Source organism: Coregonus clupeaformis, chromosome 1 (assembly GCF_020615455.1).
Source record: "Coregonus clupeaformis isolate EN_2021a chromosome 1, ASM2061545v1, whole genome shotgun sequence".
Lineage (NCBI taxonomy): Eukaryota > Metazoa > Chordata > Actinopteri > Salmoniformes > Salmonidae > Coregonus > Coregonus clupeaformis.
The window spans coordinates 53,978,659-54,002,597 of NC_059192.1; the positions used below are offsets into that span (position 1 = coordinate 53,978,659).

The window sequence follows — 23,939 nt, forward strand, 5'->3', positions numbered from 1 at the left end:
ACAAAGAATGCTGAGTTGCATCCACAGAACACCATACCTACTGTGAAGCATGGGGGTGGAAACATCATGCTTTGGGGCTGTTTTTCTGCAAAGGGACCAGGACAACTGATCCGTGTATAGGAAAGAATGAATGGGGCCATGTATCGTGAGATTTTGAGTGAAAACCTCCTTCCATCAGCAAGGGCATTGAAGATGAAACGTGGCTGGGTCTTTCAGCATGACAATGATCCCAAACACACCGCCCGGGCAACGAAGGAGTGGCTTCGTAAGAAGCATTTCAAGGTCCTGGAGTGGCCTAGCCCGTCTCCAGATCTCAACCCCATAGAAAATCTTTGGAGGGAGTTGAAAGTCCGTGTTGCCCAGCGACAGCCCCAAAACATCACTGCTCTAGAGGAGATCTGCATGGAGGAATGGGCCAAAATACCAGCAACAGTGTGTGAAAACCTTGTGAAGACTTACAGAAAACGTTTGACCTGTGTCATTGCCAACAAAGGGTATATAACAAAGTATTGAGAAACTTTTGTTATTGACCAAATACTTATTTTCCACCATAATTTTCAAATAAATTCATTAAAAATCCTACAATGTGATTTTCTGGATTTTTTTTTCTCATTTTGTCTGTGATAGTTGACGTGTACCTATGATGAAAATTACAGGCCTCTCTCATCTTTTTATGTGGGAGAACTTGCACAATTGGTGGCTGACTGAATACTTTTTTTCCCCACTGTAGGGGCTACACAGGTAATACCCAGAGTAACACATACTACTCAGTTCTAGCTACAAGAAACAGACTTGTACTGCCAAAGCCTCATTAGAGTTAGTGCTGTTGTACTTTGCTGTAGGGGGGATGGTCTAGTGTCTACACTACTCTAATGCATTGTTGGAAGCCCAGAGCACCACTGAGCCAAGTCTCAACAAAGTGATAGTTTGGCAGCGCCACTGAGGGAAAGGGCCAAGGGCAGGTAAGGTTCTAAACTCAACATAAAAGTATGAGTGCTGTAAGGTGTAAAAGGCATGTCTGGAGTAATACCTAATGGTGTAAGTGGAGTATGTTACTAGTGGTCTAGTGAGAGTTAGTGTAGCACTATTGGTTGACACTGGAAGTGGTTCTACCTTTTTGTTGGCTACATATCTTAATGGTATAGTGCGAGATTTTGGCAAGTAAGCCCTTTTTCTACTTACCAAGAGTCAGATGAACTCATGGATACAATTTTATGTCTCTGCGTGCAGTTTGAAGGAAGTTAAAGGTAGTTTTGGCGAGAGTTAACACAATGACTAGAAGTCTATAGGTAACGCTAGCTTGCGCTAGAGGTTGACACGGGAGTGAAAACGTATTCCTGTCCCGTCTTGTCCTGTCAATTATTTTCCTGTACTATCCTGATCCCGCAACAGTTCTATAACCCCAGAACTTTCCTGTCCCTTCCCAATAAAAATCACTCCCATCCTGTCCCGTGCTCATTTTTGCGTGCAGAAATATGTAGGTTATTGTGTTTGTTTAGGAAGTAAGCCTATTGAAAATTATTTCAGTAATGCAATATGCGACTGTGATATGTGGTTGTCTTACCTATCTTAGTTAAATGCACTGACGGTAGGACTAATTCGCTCTGGATAAAAGAGCGTATTCGAAATGATCTAAATGTAGATCGATTAAGCTGGAGGATGAGGACTGAGACCCCAGTAGGATGGTCAGGTCAGCACAGCACCGGCATAAAACTGTAGCCTACAGCTGAGCACTGCACACATATGAACATTTACAACACATTAACATTTACAACATTAACATAATTATATATTTTTTAAACCTGAGTGGCAGTACTGCATTAGTCAATCTATTTTTATTTCATTCTTCACCTCAGGTGGCACAGGTTTAGTTAAATACGCCAACAATTGGGCTTGACTGTAAAGTTGTTGGGAGTACAGCAGCTAGGCCGCTTCCGGTTGGTACCCTATTTGATTCAACAGCAGCATATTTTACAAGCAGTGTACTTTGTACTCGGTTCCTTCATTGTCAAAGACAACTCCATCAAATTTAGCTAAAACATCGCTCTTTCCTTGGCTCTAATGTTAATGTTAGTGTTGGGTCCTTGGCTGCAACAAGACATTGCAATTCCTCTATTAAAAGCTTCATAATTTAGCCTAGTGACGTAGATTGGCATCTGAGGTAGCCTATAGTGACTGGCTATAACTGGAGCGAAGCATGAGAGTGAGCCGGGGGAGGGGGGAAATTACCCTTTTTTTTTTTTAAGGGGAGGACGGGCTAAAGGAGGACGGGGTCATTGTAATGGCTGAATGGAATTAATGGAACGGTATAAAACACCAAACATGTGGAACCCACTTTTTTTTTTATTCAATTCCAGCCATTACAATGAGCCCGTCCTCCTATAGCTCCTCCCACCAGCCTACACAGATTTTTATTAAGTAAACTATATAGCCTACACAGTTTTTTATTTTCATGAAATGCTCTACACATGACATATTTCTCTGTTTTCTCTGTTTATAACTAGTCCTGTACTGCCCGTTCCTTTGGACTCATCCTGTTCCATCCTGTCCCAAACTTGAGTCTAGAACTTTACTCTCATTCCTGACAGAATTCCGCGGGACCCGCAAGACCCGCGGGAGTCCTGTTCCTGTGTCAACCTCTAGCTTGCGCTATCGCTAGTTAGCAACTTCCTTCAAACTGCATGCAGAGACATAATAATGGTATCCATGAGTTCATTTGACTCTGGCTAAGTAGAAAAAGGGCTTGATTACCAAGATCTTGCACTATCCCTTTAAGGTCTTAATGAGTCACATTCCTGCATTTACACCTCGGACCCCTTTGATAGAGAACATGATGCTGGCAAAATGCTGGCAAAATGGAGTTCACTAAACCACATACTGTATGTCTTCACAGAAAGAGGAAACACTCACCACTTTCTCCTCCTGTTGTCAGCATCCAGGTGGCATATGAGAGAAAAATAAACAGAGATGGAGGGAAAGAGAGAAAGAGAGAAAAGGCAAGATGAGGACACTAAAAAAATGCTAAAACCTGTTTGAGAGAACACACCTTACGGTGATAGAGGTGTTTTCATTCAAATCAAAATGAGGTTATCCACAAACTTCCTTAACAGCAGCACAAGCCTGATTGAATATGAGTTGAGGTGGTGGAGGTGGGGGGGACTCAACAGGTAGGTAATCCCTGTTTAAAAGCCCCCCACAACTATCTCCCCTCTCTCACAAGCAGTGGATTCTCCACACTGTGCTCGTTAGGGCGTTGGGGGGGGGGTGGTAATTAAATATCACACTGTGGGTGGCCGGGTGGGCTTCCTGCATGGGGCCCCCACAACTCCACTGTGACTCTAGTCCCAATCCCCGGGGAGAACACAGAGACCCCCCTGCACCTAGTCCCTGTCTAATTCCCAATTAACCTTTACCAGCCTCTACCTGGGTAACACTCTGCTGCAGCCCACCCTAACCCCCTCCCCCCCAACACACACACTCTCTACAGCTAATCTGGACCAGCACCTTTCCTCCACCTGAGCACAAACACCTGTGCCCCTGATTAGACTACACACTGTCAGTGAAAGTGGAGTAAACAGGGGGCGTGTGTGTGCGTGCGTGCGTGTGTGCATGCGTGTGTGTACATTGCCTTACATTGTTGGAGCGCAGGGACACCCTCCCCCCGCAGCGGGCACAGAACTTGATCTGGCAGTAGGAGCAGAGGTTGCCACAGCCGTCAGCGAACTTGGTCTTGTGGCAGATGCCACAGGTGGGCGCGTCGTCCCGGTGCTGGCCCGTGGTGGTCTGCCGACGCGTCTCCTCCCCCACCCGCCGCACCGTCTCCCTGTAGCTGGACAACTGCTGCTGGATACCTCTGAGAGAACAGTAGTAGAGGAAAGGTACAAAGTTAGCTAAAGTCACATACTTTAAGACCTTGCCAAAGTATCTGAAGCATTAACTCTGCCACATCAATTAATTCTCCCAGCATGAATTCTCTTCACACATCTTTACATATCGTTGCTGTCGGATGAAAACCTCGTAACTTAACTTTTGCCAAAATGTATTCAAAATAGATTCAGAAGTTTCATGAGCTACCGAGTGGCGCAGTGGTCTAAGGCACTGCATCGCAGTGCTAGCTGTGCCACTAGAGATCCTGGTTCGAATCCAGGCTCTGTCGTAGCCGGCCGCGACCGGGAGACCCATGGGGCGGCGCACAATTGGCCCAGTGTCGTCCAGGGTAGGGGAGGGAATGGCCGGCAGGGATGTAGCTCAGTTGGTAGAGCATGGCATTTGCAACGCCAGGGTTGTGGGTTCGATTCCAGTATAACAAATAAAAATGTATGCACTCACTAACTGTAAGTCGCTCTGGATAAGAGCGTCTGCTAAATGACGTAAATGTAATAATGATATGTTAGTTAATGGGACAATATGGCAGTTTTTTCCATTTCCTGAAAGGTTTCTGTTTTGGAGAATCTGACAGCGACAAAATGATACAGTATGTACATATTGCATGAAATATAATAAAGATACAATACAGTTACAGACATTTTAAAAGTATATGAATCTGTCAGCGCATTGCGCACAGAGCACCCTGTGGCAGCAAGTACAATTGCAAGTTTGATTTCCTTCTAACATTCTGTCTGTCTCGCAACTGCACCCACCTCACACTGCTGAACCAGACCAAAATATGACAGCATTAAACACATTATATTACTGATGCATTTATATGGTCTCTTGTAAACAGCCCTAGCCTATTAGGAAGACTTATTTTATGTTTTGTAATACATATTACCATCTACGTATGTTTTATGAATGCATCTGTATCTGTAAGTCATTTATAAATGCTGTTAATATAAGCTATTATAAATGTTTATAGACAATATACATTTGTTATTGGGTGATAATAGGCACTATAGATACAGTTGTAGATACAGTACATCCCATAATAAATTATAAATGTATGCACTCACTAACTGTAAATCGCTCTGGATAAGAGCGTCTGCTAAAATGACTAAAATGTAAAATGTAAATAAACACATTTAGTCACAAACAAATACAGAGCAGATAGTAGCTTCCAAAATACTGTAACATCCAAATACTATAGGTAGAGTTAGATACATTATCTTTACTTACAGACAGGGTGTCATTGGTGTAGCCTCCTCCCCCATCAAACCAGCCTTAAAAACTACAATTCCCACGAGGACAGGAGGTCACAAACAACTGACTGCATCAAACATCCAAAAGGCCTTAGGCTCATTCTTCACTCTACTACTGGTGTCACAAAACAAACTGTTCCCCTATCATACCTCAAACAAACATCCTCCTCCCTGGACTATCCCACAACAGTGACATCCATGTATCCCTGTATCTTATCCCTGTAAATACACACGCATCAACACACACACACACTAGCACTCGCACTCGCACTCACACACTAACACACACACTCACACACACACACACACACACAAATACAAAAACACTTCCCATCCCATGCCGTCTTCCTCGCAGCGCCCCGGGCCTAATCTCTGGTATCTATTGGCCCTAAAGGTCAGACAGGGGTCACCTGCTGCTACATCTCCTCAGGGTTCATATCCTCAGCTCCATGACTCTCACGTAGTCACACTGTCACAGGCCCCATTTCCAATACTTAGGCCCTGTTTGAATAATTTGGAAATGTATCCTTCCTTAGGCCCCTCTGAGGTAAACACTGCTTGAATAGGTGAGAGTACAGATTCATAACATTCCTTTCACCAATCAATTATTTTTTACATTTTAGTCATTTAGCAGACGCTCTTATCCAGAGCGACTTACAGTTAGTGAGTGCATACATTGTCATACTGGGAAGGAGATGAGGGAAGGAAGCTATCTTCAACTATTGGACTGCAGCCGACTCAACTACTCTGGCAAACCCTCTCTCTCAGATCGGTAAACTTTAAACTTAAATCTCTATTAGATTGTGCAACACCATTGTTGAATGTTTTTTTAATTAAAAACATATTTAAGAGTGAACAGAGAGAGGAAGAGAGAGAAATAGAGCGAGAAATATGTATTTATGAGGAGATCTGAGAGAGCACTCATCTTTCAAGATTCAGGAGAGACTGTCAGACAGGAGCTCATTAAGAAAAGCTAGAAAACACAGATTCATAAATGAGATACAAGGTTAAACCAAAGTGAGCTCAAGCTTTACTTCTACCAGCACAAACACACACAAATGAACGCACAGACACACACACTTCCCTTTACGTCACACAATTCAGTACTTTCTCTCTTTTAAGAAATAAAAATAAGCCCTTTGCGAAATGCACATTTGTCCAAGTGTGTTTTTTAAACAATCGGGCCAACAATTCAATCTGGGGAAACAACATTAGCATCCCATATAATAATTAAGCCATGCAACACTAAGGAGCTTGCTGAGAGTCTAGGACTACTGTAGCTACAACAAAGCCTACTGTACAGTACTGTATGCACACCCGTAAACAAGCACAGCAAATAGGCATACTGAGAATGGAGATTTCAGATGGGCTTACTTGGGGGATATGATCATGTAGTGGTCCTCTGTAGCTCAATTGGTAGAGCATGGCGCTTGTAACGCCTGGGTAGTGGGTTCGATCCCCGGGACCACCCATACGTAAAAATGTATGCACACATGACTGTAAGTCGCTTTGGATAAAAGCGTCTGCTAAATGGCATATTATTATTATTATATTATGTAAGGGGCAAGATCTACCTCGCTGCCTCGAGCAGTGAATGGTGTGGCTATTCATACAGTCCTGTGCAGTGGAGCTCGATCATTTCCCCAGTCCTCCCCAACCGAGGGGGAGGGAGTCAAAGGAGTCCTTTAGAAGGCCTGACATGATGTGACAGACGTGAAAAGCCAGCAGTATCTCAGCCACCGAACAAGGACAAACGTCCTGCGGACACACACACGCTGTCCCCCATTCATCAAGCCCTGGCAGGATGGCCCTGGTCCCTATCAACAGCGCTGGATGTAAATCCTCCAACACACACATATGCACACATGAAAGCACGCACATACATATACACATGTGGTCCTCTGTAGCTCATCTGGTAGAGCATGGCGCTTGTAACGCCAAGGTAGTGGGTTCGATCCCCGGGACCACCCATACACAAAAAAATGTATGCACGCATGACTGTAAGTCGCTTTGGATAAAAGCGTCTGCTAAATGGCATATTATAGTATATTATTATATACACCCACACGATGTTGTCCCAGAGGAGCAATGGGTCTGTGTGATTTGTCTCTAATATGTGGGACACCCGTATGATAGAGCTGTGCTGCTCATTGACTCCTGTTAAAATCCTCAAACCACCGCCCAGAAACCAGAAACATCCCATCACACATGTGGAGATGCAGGGGTGTCCCCCCCCACACACACATTCTGAAATTGCATTTTTGTCTCCCCCCCAGTTTTATCATTGGAATGTGATACAAAACGAGGCAACGGTGTGCTTTAGGACCATGCGGACGGCTCCGAGCGATTAGGTAGACTGTTTGGAGTGTTTAACCGACAAACAAAAATAAAAAATAAAATACTAGTTATGTCCCCCCACTTCTAAAACCAAAGTTGCGCCCCTGTAGAGATGTTGATAGCTATAAGCAATATGGTGAAAGTCCTAGTACCAAGCCAATCAAAGGGCAATGTGAAGCTACTGTTTATACCTATCAAATTCCTTCTGATCTACAGTCATGGTCAAAGTATTGGTCTTCACAAAGTTTGCTGCTTCAGTGTTATGAGATATTTTTGTCAGATGTTACTATGGTATACTGAAGTATAATTCCATAAGTGTCAAAGGCCTTTATTGACAATTACATTAAGTTTATGCAAAGAGTCAATATTTGCAGTGTTGACCCTTCTTTTTCAAGACCTCTGCAATCCGCCCTGGCATGCTGTCAGTTAACTTCTGGGCCACATCCTGATTTATGGCAGCCCATTCGTGCATAATCAATGCTTGGAGTTTGTCAGAATTTGTAGGTTTTTGTTTGTCCACTCGCCTCTTGAGGATTGACCACAAGTTCTCAATGGGATTAAGGTCTGGGGAATTTCCTGGCCATGGACCCAAAATGTCGATGTTTTGTTCCCCGAGCCACTTAGTTATCACTTTTGCCTTATGGCAAGGTGCTCCATCATGCTGGAAAAGGCATTGTTCGTCACCAAACTGTTATTGGATTGTTGGGAGAAGTTGCTCTCAGAGGATGTGTTGGTACCATTCCTTATTCATGGCTGTGTTCTTAGGCAAAATTGTGAGTGAGCCCACTCCCTTGGCTGGGAAGCAACCCCACACATGAATGGTCTCAGGATGCTTTACTGTTGGCGTGACACAGGACTGATGGTAGCACTCACCTTGTCTTCTCCGGACAAGGTTTTTTTCCGGATGCCCCAAACAATCGGAAAGGGGATTCATCAGAGAAAATGACTTTACCCCAGTCCTCAGCAGTCCAATCCCTGTACCTTTTGCAGAATATCAGTCTGTCCCTGATGTTTTTCCTGGAGAGAAGTGTCTTCCTCGCTGCCCTTCTTGACACCAGGCCATCCTCCAAAAGTCTTTGCCTCACTGTGCGTGCAGATGCACTCACACCTGCCTGCTGCCATTCCTGAGCAAGCTCTGCACTGGTGGTGCCCCGATCCCGTAGCTGAATCAACTTTAGGAGACGGTCCTGGAGCTTGCTGGACTTTCTTGGGCGCCCTGAAGCCTTCTTCACAACAATTGAACCTCTCTCCTTGAAGTTCTTGATGATCCGATAAATGGTTGATTTAGGTGCAATCTTACTAGCAGCAATATACTTGCCTGTGAAGCCATTTTTGTACAAAGCAATGATGACGGCACGTGTTTCCTTGCAGGTAATCATGGTTAACAGAGGAAGAACAATGATTTCAAGCACCACCCTCCTTTTAAAGCTTCCAGTCTGTTATTCTAACTCAATCAGCATGACAGAGTGATCTCCAGCCTTGTCCTCGTCAACACTCTCACCTGTGTTAACGAGAGAATCACTGACATGATGTCAGCTGGTCCTTTTGTGGCAGGGCTGAAATGCAGTGCAAATGTTTTTGGGGGATTAAGTTCATTTTCATGGCAAAGAGGGACTTTGCAATTAATTGCAATTCATCTGATCACTCTTCATAACATTCTGGAGTATATGCAAATTGCCATCATAAAATCTGAGGCAGCAGACTTTGTGAAAATTAATATTTGTGTCATTGTCAAAACTTTTGACCACGACTGTACACGAAGTGCCTAGGGGCAAGAGGCTAGATGCTGTTTCAGGATTCGGGGGTGAGCATCACTCCCAAAATTCCTTCACTCTCGATGGGAGAGTGGGCATAGATGAGCATGTCCTGGCACCATTACAATGGATTTTGGGTAATGGAATCTCATGTCATCAGCTGGGAGAGGTCTCCGGTTATAATTTCTCACTGAGGGGAACTGTAAGCATATTTAGTGCTGAATACAAAATAGAGCCCTAGCCCCTACTCCCTAGACCCTACTCCCTAGACCCTCCTTATAACCACTCTAAATAATAATATAGTCATTCATCAGATGCTTTTATTCATAGCAACTTCTAGTTCATATGTGACCGGTGGCCACTAAAGTGCCTTCTATTCCGTTGTATCCCCAGCCAAGTGCGTCTAGCTGGCTAATCAAGGGTGTGGTTGTGCCAGTGTATTTAAGCAGAGCGCTTCCTTCTGTCTGGAGATTGTTTTATCATTTGGAAGGTTGGCATGTCTTTGGAGTATGAGAGAGATGACAGTGACAGCCCAAATCCATATTCTGAAAGTATAGCGTGTGCATAATAGCGCCAGTAAACGTTACACTGAGTTCCTCTCTCCTCCTCCTTGGGCACACCCAGTGGGTGAGACAGAGGGATAGAAGTGGCCAGTGGTCACATATTAAATTAAAGTCGCTTTGAATAAAAGCATCTGATGAATGACTATATTATTATTTAGAGTGGCTAGGGAGTAGGGGCTTAATTTTGCACGCCACCGGTTACACACGTGTCCAATATACACTGAGTGTTCCATGACATAGACAGACCAGGTGAATCCAGGTGAAAGCTATGATCCCTTATTGATGTAATTTGTTAAATCCACTTCAATCAGTGTAGATGAAGGGGAGGAGGCAGGTTAAAGAAGGATTCTTAAGCTTTGAGACAATTGAGACATGGATTGTGTCTGTGTGCCATTCAGAGGGTGAATGGGCAAGACAAAAGATTGAAGTGCCTTTGAATGGGGTATGGTGGTAGGTGCCAGGCGGACCGGTTTGAGTGTGTCAAGAACTGCAACGCTGCTGGGTTTTTCACACTCAACAGTTTCCCGTGTGTTTCAAGAATGGTCCACTACCCAAAGGACATCCAGCCAACTTGACACAACTGTGGGAAGCAATGGAATCAACATTGGCCAGCATCCCTGTGGAACGCTTTCGACACCATGAAGAGTCCATGCCTCGACGAATTGAGGCTGTTCTGAGGGCAAAAGGGGGTGCAACTCAATATTAAGAAGGTATTCTTAATGTTTTGTACACTCAGTGTATGTACTCCATGCAGGAATCCAACCCACAACCCTACCAGCCCACTGATCCATGAGACCTACCGATACTCTATATCTGTACTAATAAACTCAGTCCCATGCCGCCTGATCGAACTTCAGTGACTAAGGGTTCCCTTCCTTCCTCTCATCTCAGTTCGATATTCAACAGGCAAGCGGGCATGAATCAAAAAACAATGAGGGAGTGTCAAATAAGAACGAGGGAAAATCACTTCGCAGCCATTTAGAAATGAAGCTCTCTCTCTCTCTCCCTCTCTCTTTCTCCAAACAGGGGGAGTCATCCACCTGATTGATTTCAGTAAATTCACAATCCTATAATAGATGAGCTTTAAAAAAAAAAGTATTCCTCCTCATCCTATTTGCAAAATTAGAAAGCAGTAAAGGGTGCCAGCTTTGTGGCTGGCCCCTGTATCCCTTGAATAAAGGACAGGAGTGTGTGTGTGTGTGTGTGTGTGTGTGTGTGTGTGTGTGTGTGTGTGTGTGTGTGTGTGTGTGTGTGTGTGTGTGTGTGTGTGTGTGTGTGTGTGTGCGTGCGTGCGTGCGTGCGTGCGTGCGTGTTTAAGTGGGGGGTTGAAAATGATGACAACTGCCTTTTACATCATAATGACAAAAAAAACCTTTAGTGTTTGGTAGGTGTCCAGTTTTTTATTTAGCCCACACGCAATTGCTCTCCTCTGTTGCTATGCTAGGAGGGTTGGTCTGTGCCCGCTGTGGTGAGGTGCAGTGGTCTGTGCCCACTCTGGGTGGCACCTCACCACCATATGGCATTAGCGGCATACAGTATGCCACAGTCTGTATTTCTGTCCCTCTCACTCACTCTTTCGTTTTTTCTCTCTCTGGCAGGGTCTGCACTTCCACCCTCCCTCCCTCGCTTCCGCCGGAACTGTCGCCATGCTGAGTGGTTTCACCTTCCCCCTCTCCCACCATCCATCCCTTTCTTCCAGTCTCTCACTCATCCCTGCCTCAACCTCTCTCCCTTCCACCCCTCTCTTCATTCCTCTCCTCTGGTGTGCACACTCCCTTCCTCCATCTCTCTACTCTCTCTACTTTCTTCTCTCTACTCTCTTCTCTCTATTTAGCTCAGCTGCTCTCTTACACACACTTGCTCTTCCCTCTCCTCATCTCTGCCTCCCTACTTCCTCAACCCTATACTGGGTGGCCTTTTTGGTGCTTATGTAGGTTCCCCAACCTCAAGACACATGCACTGTATTGATTATTGGCTATGCAACACAAACTGTTCTTGGGTACATGGACTGGTCTGGTCTGGAGGGCCTATGCTCATTACTGAGTGGGACTTCAAGAAGCCTGCAGCTCCAAGACAATAACATTTCCCAGCAGAGAGAGAGAGAGAGAGAGAGAGAGAGAGAGAGAGAGAGAGATTCAGTCCACTTGAGAAGACACTCCACTCTGTCAATAACACACCTAATTACTTACACACTGTCACAGGCTTAAAGAGCACTAAAGTCACACACACAGGCAGGCCCATGCGCACACAGTCAGTAATTAGCCAGATACCTGAGGATGTCTATTTTTACACCACATTTTAGGCTTTATAAAACACATAAAAGACAGGCAGCGTGGAGGAGATAAAGAGGAAGATATAGAGGAAGAGATTGAGCGATGGAAATAGAAGATGAGGAAGACAGATGGAGAGAGCACCAGAGCCAACAGCAGAGCTAAGTGGGTAGTGTGCTCCCCAGACAGAACTGGGCAATTCCATGCTAACGGAATTACGCTTTGAGTTTTTCACTTTAAAATGTATGCCAAACAAAACCATTGATTTCAAAGTTTACTCAACCATACAACTCTATGCACAAGGACAACTTTGAACAATTTACAAAGAACATTTCACAAAAACATATTTACTGGAAGAACTATGTAGATGCAAAGTTTTGTAACAGAGTTACGGTAAAATCTCCCTCAGTTTTTAAGATTCAAATATGTCTGCAGAAAGAATGGGGTGTCAGCTACAACACCTCGAGTTTGAACAAAATATATTTTGGTTTTGAACTACAGTAGGTGAAGTGGATTTTATCTGGTAACGGAATTCCAGTAACGGAATTACATCACGGGTCACTTATCTGTACTATACAGAAATGCATAATTAGGGATATGAATATCATTCTCTTCATGGTGATGTATCCTGAATAGGTACACAAAGGTAGAAATATGCAATATCCTATGCAATATCCTTTTGGGTATTATTCCACACACTGGCTATTATTGTAATGAGTTCCGCCCTCAAATATATATTTTTTTTACAGAAATGCATTGTAATTGAGGCTTTAAAACAGCAAAGTGTTCTCTCTTCCTCATGGCAAAATGTGTAGAATTGCAGGAAATTTGCTTGAAAATTGAAAATGTTTCTCTCCGGTGCCAAGAGATGGGACTTTTAAATGTTCCTTCGCCCGAGACTTGGTTCGTCTGCTATTTTATTTATCTCACTCGAGTAGTGCTCTGATTATGAGGGGGTCCCTGATGAATTTGCTACCACAAAAGGGGTCCTTGCTAGTCCTTGCTGATGACAAGCATACCCATAACAAGTTGTAGCCACCACCATGCTATAAAATATGAAGGTGTGGTAAACATAACACTTTGCATTCAGGACATAAAGTTCATTTATTTACCACATGTTTTGCACTTTTACTTAAGTGTCTTATTGCAAACAGGATTCATGTTGTGGAATATTTGTATTCTGTAAAGGCTTTCTTCTTTTCACTCTGTCAATTAGGTTAGTATTGTGGAGTAACTACAATGTTGTTGATCCATCCTCAGTTTTCTCTTATCACTACCATTAAACTCTGTAACTGTTTTAAAGTCACCATTGGCCTCATGGTGAAATCCCTGAGCGGTTTCCTTCCTGTCCGGCAACTGAGTTAGGAAGGACGCCTGTATCTTTGTAGTGACTGGGTGTATTGATGTTACAGGAGTGGGTCGCAGTTCCGGAGCGACCCACTAGGTGTAATCTTCCGACAACCATAGGCACCTCCTCACTCACAGTTGGGACTAATTATCTGCCTATTGGTGTCACCTGTGGCTATCTGATTCACATGTGTATTTATGCCCTCACTTCCCTGTGTTACTTTGCTCAGTTTTCTCTGCTAGTTCCTTGATGTCAAGCAGTATGTATCAGTGTCGGATTACGTGACGGAGTTACAGGTACTCGAGAAGTGTTCTCCCTGTGTCATTGTGTTTTTCCAGTCAGAGTTAGTATTTCGTATTGTTTGCTGTCAGTCTGTTTTTTGGAGACCTATGTGCTCCTCATTTGTTTTCGTATGTAGTCCGTTGATTTGTATCCTGGCTTTTGGACCACCAGTAAAGATCCTTGTTTCACCATCCTTGCCTACTGCCTGTCTATCCTGCACCGCACCTGGGTCACACATTTACATTTACGTCATTTAGCAGACGCTCTTATCCAGAGCGACTTACAGTTAGTTAGTGCATACATTATTATTTTTTCATAACCCCTGTGGGAATCGAACCCACAACCCATGCGTTGCAAACACCATGCTCTATCAACTGAGCTACATCCCTGCCGGCCATTCCCTCCCCTACCCTGGACGACGCTGGGCCAATTGCGCGCCGCCCCATGGGTCTCCCGGTCGCGGCCGGCTACGACAGAGCCTGGATTCGAACCAGGATCTCTAGTGGCACAGCTAGCAATGCAATGCAGTGCCTTAGACCACTGTGCCACACCTCACACCAACCCTTACATATTGATACACCATCCAAAGTGTAATGAATAAGTTCACCATGCTCAAAGGGATATTCAATGTCTGCATTATATATTTTATTTTACCCATCTACCAATAGGTGCTCTTCTTTGAGAGGCATTGGAAAACCTCCCTGATCATTGTGGTTCAATCTGTGTTTGAAATTCACTGCTCGACTGAGGGACCTTAAAGATAATTGTATGTGTGGGGTACAGAGATGAGGTAGTCATTCAAAAATCATGTTAAACACTATTATTACACTCAGAGTGAGTCCATGCAACTTATTATGTGACTTGTTAAGCACATTTTTACTCCTGAATGTATTTAGGCTTGCCATAACAAAGAGGTTGAATACTTATTGACTCAAGACATTTCAGCTTTAAAATTTTTTATTAATTTGTTAAAAATATCTAAAAACATAATTCTATTTTGACATTATGGGGTATTGTGTGTAGGCCAGTGACATCTCAATTTAATCATTTTAAAACTCAGGCTGTAACGCAACAAAATGTGGAAAAAGTCAAGGGGTATGAATACTTTCTGAAGGCACTGTATACACAAAACATTTAGAAATGTCTTGAGTCTGTACCCCACACATACAATTATCTGTAAGGTCCCTCAGTCGAGCAGTGAATTTCAAACACCAATTCAACCACAAAGACCAGGGAAGTTTTCCAATGGAAACATTTACTTTTTACTAGTCTATGTCTGTGCCCCCGCGGAAGTCTAATTATCATAATAATAAAAAACATACAAATCTGTCAGTTTAAGCTAGAGATATCTGTTTTTTTGCATTGCTCAATCCACTGCATCCGCCGATGTCGCACATCCGCATCTGCGGTGAAAGGTGACAGAGCTAGAGCGGTGAGACATCCCGAAAATCGGTCTTCTCACAAAATCATCTGTAGTGTCCCAACGGTTTGGCCTACAAACTATGACCTATGACCCCTGTGACCCCTGAGACTCTCACGAACACGATGGTGCTCTCCGTTTTGCTCTATGACCCCCACAAGCGTCTTGGGACTCGTCTGAAGTCAGTACAGCCGATCTGCCAACTTCTGTCTGTAGCGTCCAAACAGTTTAGGCTACACACTAATATGACCCCTCTGTGGAAAGTTGAGACTTCCATGAACACATACATGTCGGTTGTTTTGCTATAGGATGCCCACAAGCCTCACAAGACTTGTCTGAAAGTCCCCCGGTACCAGTTGAAGAAATGTATGGAAGTATACGTATACTGTATGGTAGATGTTGTCTAAGACCCTTCTCATCTGTTTGACCAGAAATCAAAGCATTTGCACTACATTTTAGCATTACACATTTGTAGGATGGAAAATGGTTGCAAAATGTATACATGCCTTCATTTCTAAAAAATATAGACTCTTAGTTTCATTTGACACTCATGGGTCCTTTTAGATGGAAATGCCCAGCTCCATATGGCTTGGCACCGAGCTCTACCTTCAGCAGGGTGGGAAGTGCACCGTCTACAATCACACATACCATCACACACAAACACACTTCTGTACAAAGCTCCATCTTTAGTAGGGTGGGCACCGCCTACACACACATGCACGTACACACAGATGCACATACAGTGAGGGAAAAAAGTATTTGATTCCCTGCTGATTTTGTACGTTTGCCCACTGACAAAGACATGATCAGTCTATATTTTAATGGTAGGTTTATTTGAACAGTGAGAGACAGAATAACAACAAAAAAATCCAGAAAACGCATGTCAAAAATGTTATAAATTGATTTGCATTTTAATGAGGGAAATAAGTATTTGACCCCTCTGCAAAACATGACTTAGTACTTGGTGGCAAAACCCTTGTTGGCAATCACAGAGGTCAGACGTTTATTGTAGTTGGCCACCAGGTTTGCACACATCTCAGGAGGGATTTTGTTCCACTCCTCTTTGCAGATCTTCTCCAAGTCATTAAGGTTTCGAGGCTGACGTTTGGCAACTCGAACCTTCAGCTCCCTCCACAGATTTTCTATGGGATTAAGGTCTGGAGACTGGCTAGGCCACTCCAGGACCTTTAATGTGCTTCTTCTTGAGCCAGTCCTTTGTTGCTTTGGCCGTGTGTTTTGGGTCATTGTCATGCTGGAAAACCCATCCACGACCCATTTTCAATGCCCTGGCTGAGGGAAGGAGGTTCTCACCCAAGATTTCACGGTACATGGCCCCGTCCATCATCCCTTTGATGAGGTGAAGTTGTCCTGTCCCCTTAGCAGAAAAACACCCCCAAAGCATAATGTTTCCACCTCCATGTTTGACGGTGGGGATGATGTTCTTGGGGTCATAGGCAGCATTCCTCCTCCTCCAAACACGGCGAGTTGAGTTGATGCCAAAGAGCTCGATTTTGGTCTCATCTGACCACAACACTTTCACCCAGTTCTCCTCTGAATCATTCAGATGTTCATTGGCAAACTTCAGACGGCCCTGTATATGTGCTTTCTTGAGCAGGGGGACCTTGTGGGCGCTGCAGGATTTCAGTTCTTCACGGCGTAGTGTGTTACCAATTGTTTTCTTGGTTACTATGGTCCCAGCTGCCTTGAGATCATTGACAAGATCCTACCGTGTAGTTCTGGGCTGATTCCTCACCGTTCTCATGATCATTGCAACTCCACGAGGTGAGCTCTTGCATGGAGCCCCAGGCCGAGGGAGATTGACAGTTATTTTGTGTTTCTTCCATTTGCGAATAATCGCACCAACTGTTGTCACCTTCTCACCAAGCTGCTTGGCGATGGTCTTGTAGCCCATTCCAGCCTTGTGTAGGTCTACAATCTTGTCCCTGACATCCTTGGAGAGCCCTTTGGTCTTGGCCATCGTGGAGAGTTTGGAATCTGATTGATTGATTGCTTCTGTGGACAGGTGTCTTTTATACAGGTTACAAACTGAGATTACGAGCACTCCCTTTAAGAGTGTGCTCCTAATCTCAGCTCGTTACCTGTATAAAAGACACCTGGAAGCCAGAAAACTATCTGATTTAGAGGGGGTCAAATACTTATTTCCCTCATTAAAATGCAAATAAATTTATAACATTTTTTACATGCGTTTTTCTGGATGTTTTTGTTGTTATTCTGTCTCTCACTGTTCAAATAAACCTACCATTAAAATTATAGACTGATCATTTCTTTGTCAGTGGGCAAATGTACAAAATCAGCAGGGGATCAAATACTTTTTTCCCTCACTGTACATGTACACACACACACAAACTCACACTGAGCTGAAGCCTACAAGGAACAATATCCTGTAACTGCAGAGAGATACAGTACATAAGTCATGCTAGGTTGTGTTGAGTTAGCTGTGTACTAGCAGTGCTTCTCTAATGTGTGTACAGTATCCATGCGTTCTCCTGTGAAGACTCATAGAAGTAAGCAGTCAGGAACTCCATGCATATTCTACACATGTAGATTGAATAGCAGTCTCCTGACACTGGCGCCATGGCAATTCCTGAGCTCTGTGATTGGCTAGTATCCTCCCAGGAGTCTCTTTACTCCAAGGGGTATAACGGTGAAAGAAGCTGGGCCTTATATATGTGCATTGTTACAGAATGTTACAGAACCTCTGTCATAAAGAGGGAAGAGTAATGTAAGCTCTATATGGTAAATATAAAGTTACAGAAACTGTGACTATTGCTAGCTAATGTTTGACTTGAGTTTTAGCGAGAATGCTACCTGGCGGTAGGTGATGCTAATGCTAAGAGGTTATCTTACATAGCCTGTGTTCCTCAGTAGGCAGGAGCAGGGCCGTAACCACGGTCTGAGTTTTAGTGAGGTCCGGGGGGTGGGTCGTGGGGTTCAGTTTGTTAAGAAAGTTGAAGCTCATTTACTGCATTTCTATACAATTTAAATACTCTAAAATGCTATTTGGAGAACAGCAAGAACAAGCAAAAATGACCCCAGCCATTATCACATTGGTTGCTGTAGCTTCATTCAACTCAGTCGATCTACAAACACATAGCCTATTAGCTATACAATTAGCCGCTACACATTAACTCAGTACCGGGATTAAAAACTATAATTTAATACGTACATAGGGATCTTTTAGCAGAAAAGTATTTTATTAACAAAAAGTAAAAAAATTAGTTTGCTTTACAGAACATTTGTTTTTGTAATTTAGCTGCTAATTACCTGGAATTCTACAAGTTGTCATGGGGTGGGGTGACATTTCTGCAGTTTTAAAGCTAATTTCCTGCAATTCTACACATTTTGCCATGACATACTGTATGCCATGTTAATATGATGTATGAGTGAGCGTGAAAAACAAAATCAATGGAGGCTCCCTGGAGGTCAGGGCCCCTGGACATGGGGTAATTCAGGTCGGTAATTCAGCCATGATTACTACAAGTTTAGATAGCTGGCTAGACTAACTAGACTAATTTACCAATCTAAAAAGTGTTAACTGACATGTCAGTGAGTGACATATACAAGAGGGAAACTGCTGATGCACAACTAAGTATCAAAATTGCACCTTGTGTATTCTACTATTCATACACTCAAAAAAAATACATGGCTTTTGAGGGCTCGTCTTTAATGTACAGAGAGTTATGAAAGCTTTTCTCTCTATTTGTTTATCTTTCTCTCTATCAACAGGAATAGTAGGTCTATCATTAATGCATTATGAGTTCACTTCAATTGCCCTTCATAGAAATCTGCTTTGCATTTCTTGAGCTCCCCAAATTCATATCACAGATCAACATCTGTGCTCTTCTAGGATCATATATAGAAAAACAGATAGTACATGTACATAATAGCCTGCATGTCAAGTGATACCAAATTCCTTATAGTTCACTGCTTTTCATCAGAGTCAAGTTCTTATCATTATCTGTATCCCGATCTGACGGCTTGCTAACATTACGTATGTGTCGGAATACTGACCGGGATTCCGTGGTATAATGTCATAATCGGCCACATTCCGTGATTTCTCGGGGAAGCAGATGTGATCCAGCTGACTTACCCCTTAATCCCACCGCTCTCTGATCCAACCTCTCACACACACATGCATTCTTGCACAAAACAAACACACAAGTGCACGCAAAAAACACTCACATGCAACACCACACACACACACAAACTGTAAACGTGCACGACCATGCAGACATAATTACTTACAGTATGTACACACATAACATGTTCATTGTGCTACCAAGACAATCTCTATTACAGACATAAGCGTTAAGTAGTGACCACACCTCCCACTACCAAGAACACCAAAACATACAGACAGAAACACACATTCTCAACTGCATCCTCAAACTTGCCTCAGTTAAAGGGGCCTTAGATGCTGGATTTATAGTTGACATACTGGTACTTCAATATGACATACTTATCACTCTGGGTGGATACTGGCTGTTTTTCTCTTAACATTTACATTTACATCATTTAGCAGACGCTCTTATCCAGAGCGACTTACAAATTGGTGCATTCAACTTATGATAGCCAGTGGGACAACCACTTTCTTTTTTTTTATGGGGGGGGGGGGTAGAAGGATTACTTTTATACTATTCCAGATATTCCTTAAAGAGGTAGGTTTTCAAGTGTCTCTGGAAGGTGGCTCTTCAGAGCCAGAGTGATAGGAAGTTGGCTATAACCAGACATCTGGGGTCAGATTACCCAACCTCAAATTCTAACTTTCTAACCACTAGGAGGATACAGAACATCTGACTCTGGACCAGCTGTTAGGGGCACCAGGCTTAACCACATATCCACAACACAACCCATGTCAAAGACTCAATGATGGCGCAATAGTCCTTAAGAGTTAATTGACAAGTGATGTCCATCTTCTCACTGGGTTGTGGAATGTTGTGGTTGACGTTAGCTTGGGGAGCTAACACAAATCTTCAGGTTTCAGGCAAAGTTACGCATCACGCGAGCACCAAACCACATCCGTTACACTTCACCCCCCTTTGACCGCCTTGTCCTCAGAGATCCACCCCGGGTTTAGGAACCATTCTGACAGACTGGGTTCGAACCCAGGCCTTCTGACCACCCCAAGACTGTGTTACAATATCCAGCTGAACCTGAAAAGGAAATAGACAGCAAAATATGGTTGTATAATGGTTTTTACCTGACATCATTTTGCTGAGGAGGCTTCTTCTGCCCAACCAGGTTCACAGTTCTTGCTTGAATTGGCCTCTCCTCCCTGGAACACACAAGAGGGACAATGTGGTTGGAATGTTGTCAGAAAATGTTGTAAAATGTTATACAATGGTGTAGTGTGAGGGTTCTTTAGAAGGTGGATGCATGACTCTCTATTTAGACATTGGGCAAATTCCTCTGCTCAGACGTTGCTGACGCCTGCCAGATCTTACAATGACTGGATAGGTATTTTACGTATCAGCTAACCACATCATTTGTTATGGAAATCTGGTGCTCAAATGCACAGTCCATGAAGTAGCGCTCAACCATTGGTTGATACATGCAATGTCTGAGCAGGGGAACGAGATTAAACACTGGATGGATGAAATGACCACATTCACAGGGTCGTCACTAGTTACCACAGCCACAAAGTCATAACCCCCCCCACCACCTATTTCTACAATTTATCTTATTAAAATGTGATTTTAAACCGAACCCTAACCTTAACCACACTACTAACCTTAGGCCTAACCTTAACCTTAAATTCAGACCAAAAAGCACATTTTTGTTTTCATGAATTGTTACGATATAGTATACTTTGTGACTGTGCTATCTAGTGCAAACCCATTCACAGCCATAAATCAAATCCACTTCTTCCTGTTCTCCTTCAACAATTAACCAACACCTGACCAATCAGAATAGAAGAAGTTGCTATGTAGATCATCAATTACAATTACAAAGAACAGATTTATCATATTTTAGAACTACACAACAATGACTTAGAAAATATTTTTTCAGAGAAAATAATTATACACTAGTATGTTTTTCACTTTTACTTCAAAATATCTATTGTTTTCTTTTTTCCCCTCAGAAATCTGACACATCATTGGGTGGGTCCTCTGATCATCTTGATCACAGATAAAACCCTATGAGAACCCCACAACATGGAGGCGTTCTGTCTAAAACTGAAAGGGATAACACATTGTGTTTGAGCTGTCATTAGATGAGTGTTATGAAAAAAAATTGGGTTCGATAGCAACTGTGTCTGACTGTCCAGTATTTCTGCTGTTCAAACCTCCCATCTTCAATTACACCGATTGGGTGAAAAAGTGTATGTATAAGCAAAACCTAATTCTTCGGATACAGTACCAGAGGAGCACACTGCGTTCTTACAACCATCAGATTTTTTTTTTTCTGACTGTGACCTATGCAGGAAAAGATCTGCACATACAGTACACCCACACCCACACACTACATATGCATGGGCAGATAGTATGAATACAAAAGCACTGTGTAAATATTGATTTGCCGGTTTTGATTAAATTCCAGCCTGTGTGTGTGTGGGTGTATGTATATGTGTGGTCATAGTACTGTGTGCAGGTTTCATCAGTGCTTCTCACATTAGTGGGTTTATCGAACGGCTTTACAGCATAGAATGGGCAGATTAGATGAAATATCAGTTCAGCCCGGGTCTACTGTAATCTGATGTTGTGATTAGAGTAAATGATGCTATCAGATATAGGTGAGTTCTGTGAGTGGAAGACTTACACAAGGCTATTTTCATCACTAGAGTGTGGGCACATAGGCTACTGTAGCATATGTTGCAATTCAGATCACACAGCAAACCACATGAGCATGCGAAGCATGCATGGGCACACACACACACACACACACACACACATGCTACAGTGTTACAGGGCTGATGCATAGCCTATGATTACAATTATGCATGACCACTTATGCATTGGACACTTCCTTCTTTAGATGCAATGAATCGATCTGCAGTTTCAGTGCAGGGTCATCACTCTGCACAACGAGCCTAAAATAGAACACAGACGTGAATAGCACAGGAGTTCTCATAGGAGCCTAGTTATTCATTCTCTATAAGACTATGCGATAGCAGTGACTTGTTTGAGGTCATATCACCTCGCTGCAGTTTGTCAGGCAATCAGTCGAGTAATATGCTACTCAGATAGGGTTATATTTAACTCACGATGACAAACCTTCGATTTTTGGTCGTGACAAATACAACAGAAGTGCTGCTTCCACACCGGCTCGTGTTCTGTATGTGAAAATACTAAAATAGCACAGGCTGACTGTGCTGATTATCGACCATTATACACTATAATAGAACAGCACATAGGGCATAGACTAGGCTACATGTATTTACGCTAGCCTTTCTGATGGGCTGCTGTAGCCTGATGCGAGAGTGCTGGAGCTGGCCTACATTGGGCTGTTATACTCAACCGCACCGCGTCGCCAAAGCAGCGACCGAACACGCAAACAGCTGTTGAGATATGGGATGGAAACACACCGCTAGAGCAGAGATGCACTGATTTTACAAGCAGAAATGTGAGAGTCTCGTTCAAATCACGTTGTGCAATCGCAGCCTGAATTTAGCCTATAGCCTACAGACGCAGTGCTTGAGATACTGGGCTATAGACTATTTATAACCTATATAGACAGCAATTTAGAAGTGTTCGGATATAAGAGGACACAGGATTGCATTGGGGGGAAATGGGTGAGGTTGAGAAGAAATTAGTTAGATATCCAGTTATTCGTGTCCGGGCATCCGAACACAGTGGAGTGTGACGCTGCTGCGTGTCTCGGGGACGAAACACCCCTCTCTCTCCCACTTCTCTCTTTCTCCCTCCCTCCCTCTCTCTCCCTCTTCATTTCTTACACCTGTGACAGCGCTGACCCAACACACGCTTACTCAGAAACCTCTTCCTCGCTCTCTCTTTCACACACGCACACACAGCATGTTATGGCATCTTGTTAGGTCATCGTTGACTCTCTGTAGACTAAATTATAGGCTATAGATGGATAAGAGTGAGGGCGCAAATAGGCTACACTATCTTTGCCGTGAGAGGAGCTGGGGCTATACATACTGATAACACACACACACACACACACACACACTTCGATAGCATTGAGTAGGTTAGGTAGGAAGATATTTGTATAGGTTTGGTAGCCTATTGGTAGCCTAGCGGCCGATGAGCAGCAGTATTGGTACCATCTCTGCACTACATCTCCCCAACATCTCCAGAGCGGAAATAGCCACAGTATCTCTCTTACTTTAACATGGCCTCTTCCTTCTCCTCCTCCTCCTTCTGTCGAGCTAACACGGCCATGATTATCTTCCTCTCTTCCTCAGTCAGATGGCTCAGGTCCGGCTCATGCATGGACGCCGGCGCAACGGGTGGGCGCGGGCCGCCCCGAGGGCCCACCGAAGCGGACATCTTCTCCCCCCTTCCTCGGCGGCTCGGATCACGGACAGAAATCCCGCTGGCGGAGCCCACGGATCACGACATGGCCCATGGACGAAGCAACGGCTGGGGCAAGTGATGCAAGGCTCTCATGGTGGCGGGCACCCACGGAGGTAGTGCTTCTTCGGTTCCTAGTCGCCTTTCCTCTCCCTCTGCCTCTCTCTTGCTCTTTTCTCTTCTCCCCCCCACCCCCCGCCCGCCCGCCTCTCCCCTCCACCTCCAGTTACGGGGAACCCATCTCTGGTGGAGAATGATACTGGGAAGGCTTAGCTTTCTTCACCGCGGAGAGATGTTACTCTGCCGCTGCCTAGGCTGGTCCGCTGGCTGGG

At 43.8% G+C, this 23,939-nt stretch overlaps 1 protein-coding gene across 8 annotated transcripts in view; it reads right to left on the reverse strand.

Moving 5' to 3' along the window:
- Nucleotides 1-23,780, reverse strand: part of LOC121570569 (regulating synaptic membrane exocytosis protein 1) — an 84,557-nt gene extending 60,777 nt beyond the window's left edge. For all 8 annotated transcript variants that reach the window (XM_041882056.2, XM_041882069.2, XM_041882044.2 and 5 more), the window contains exons 1-4: nt 23,420-23,780; nt 20,331-20,405; nt 3,634-3,853; nt 2,911-2,922 (exon numbers count right to left, since the gene is read on the reverse strand). In XM_041882056.2, coding sequence (XP_041737990.2) covers nt 2,911-2,922; nt 3,634-3,853; nt 20,331-20,405; nt 23,420-23,583 — 471 coding nt within the window. In that variant the 5' untranslated portion in view covers nt 23,584-23,780. The remainder of the gene's footprint in view (nt 1-2,910; nt 2,923-3,633; nt 3,854-20,330; nt 20,406-23,419) is intronic.
- Nucleotides 23,781-23,939: the final 159 nt, after the last annotated feature.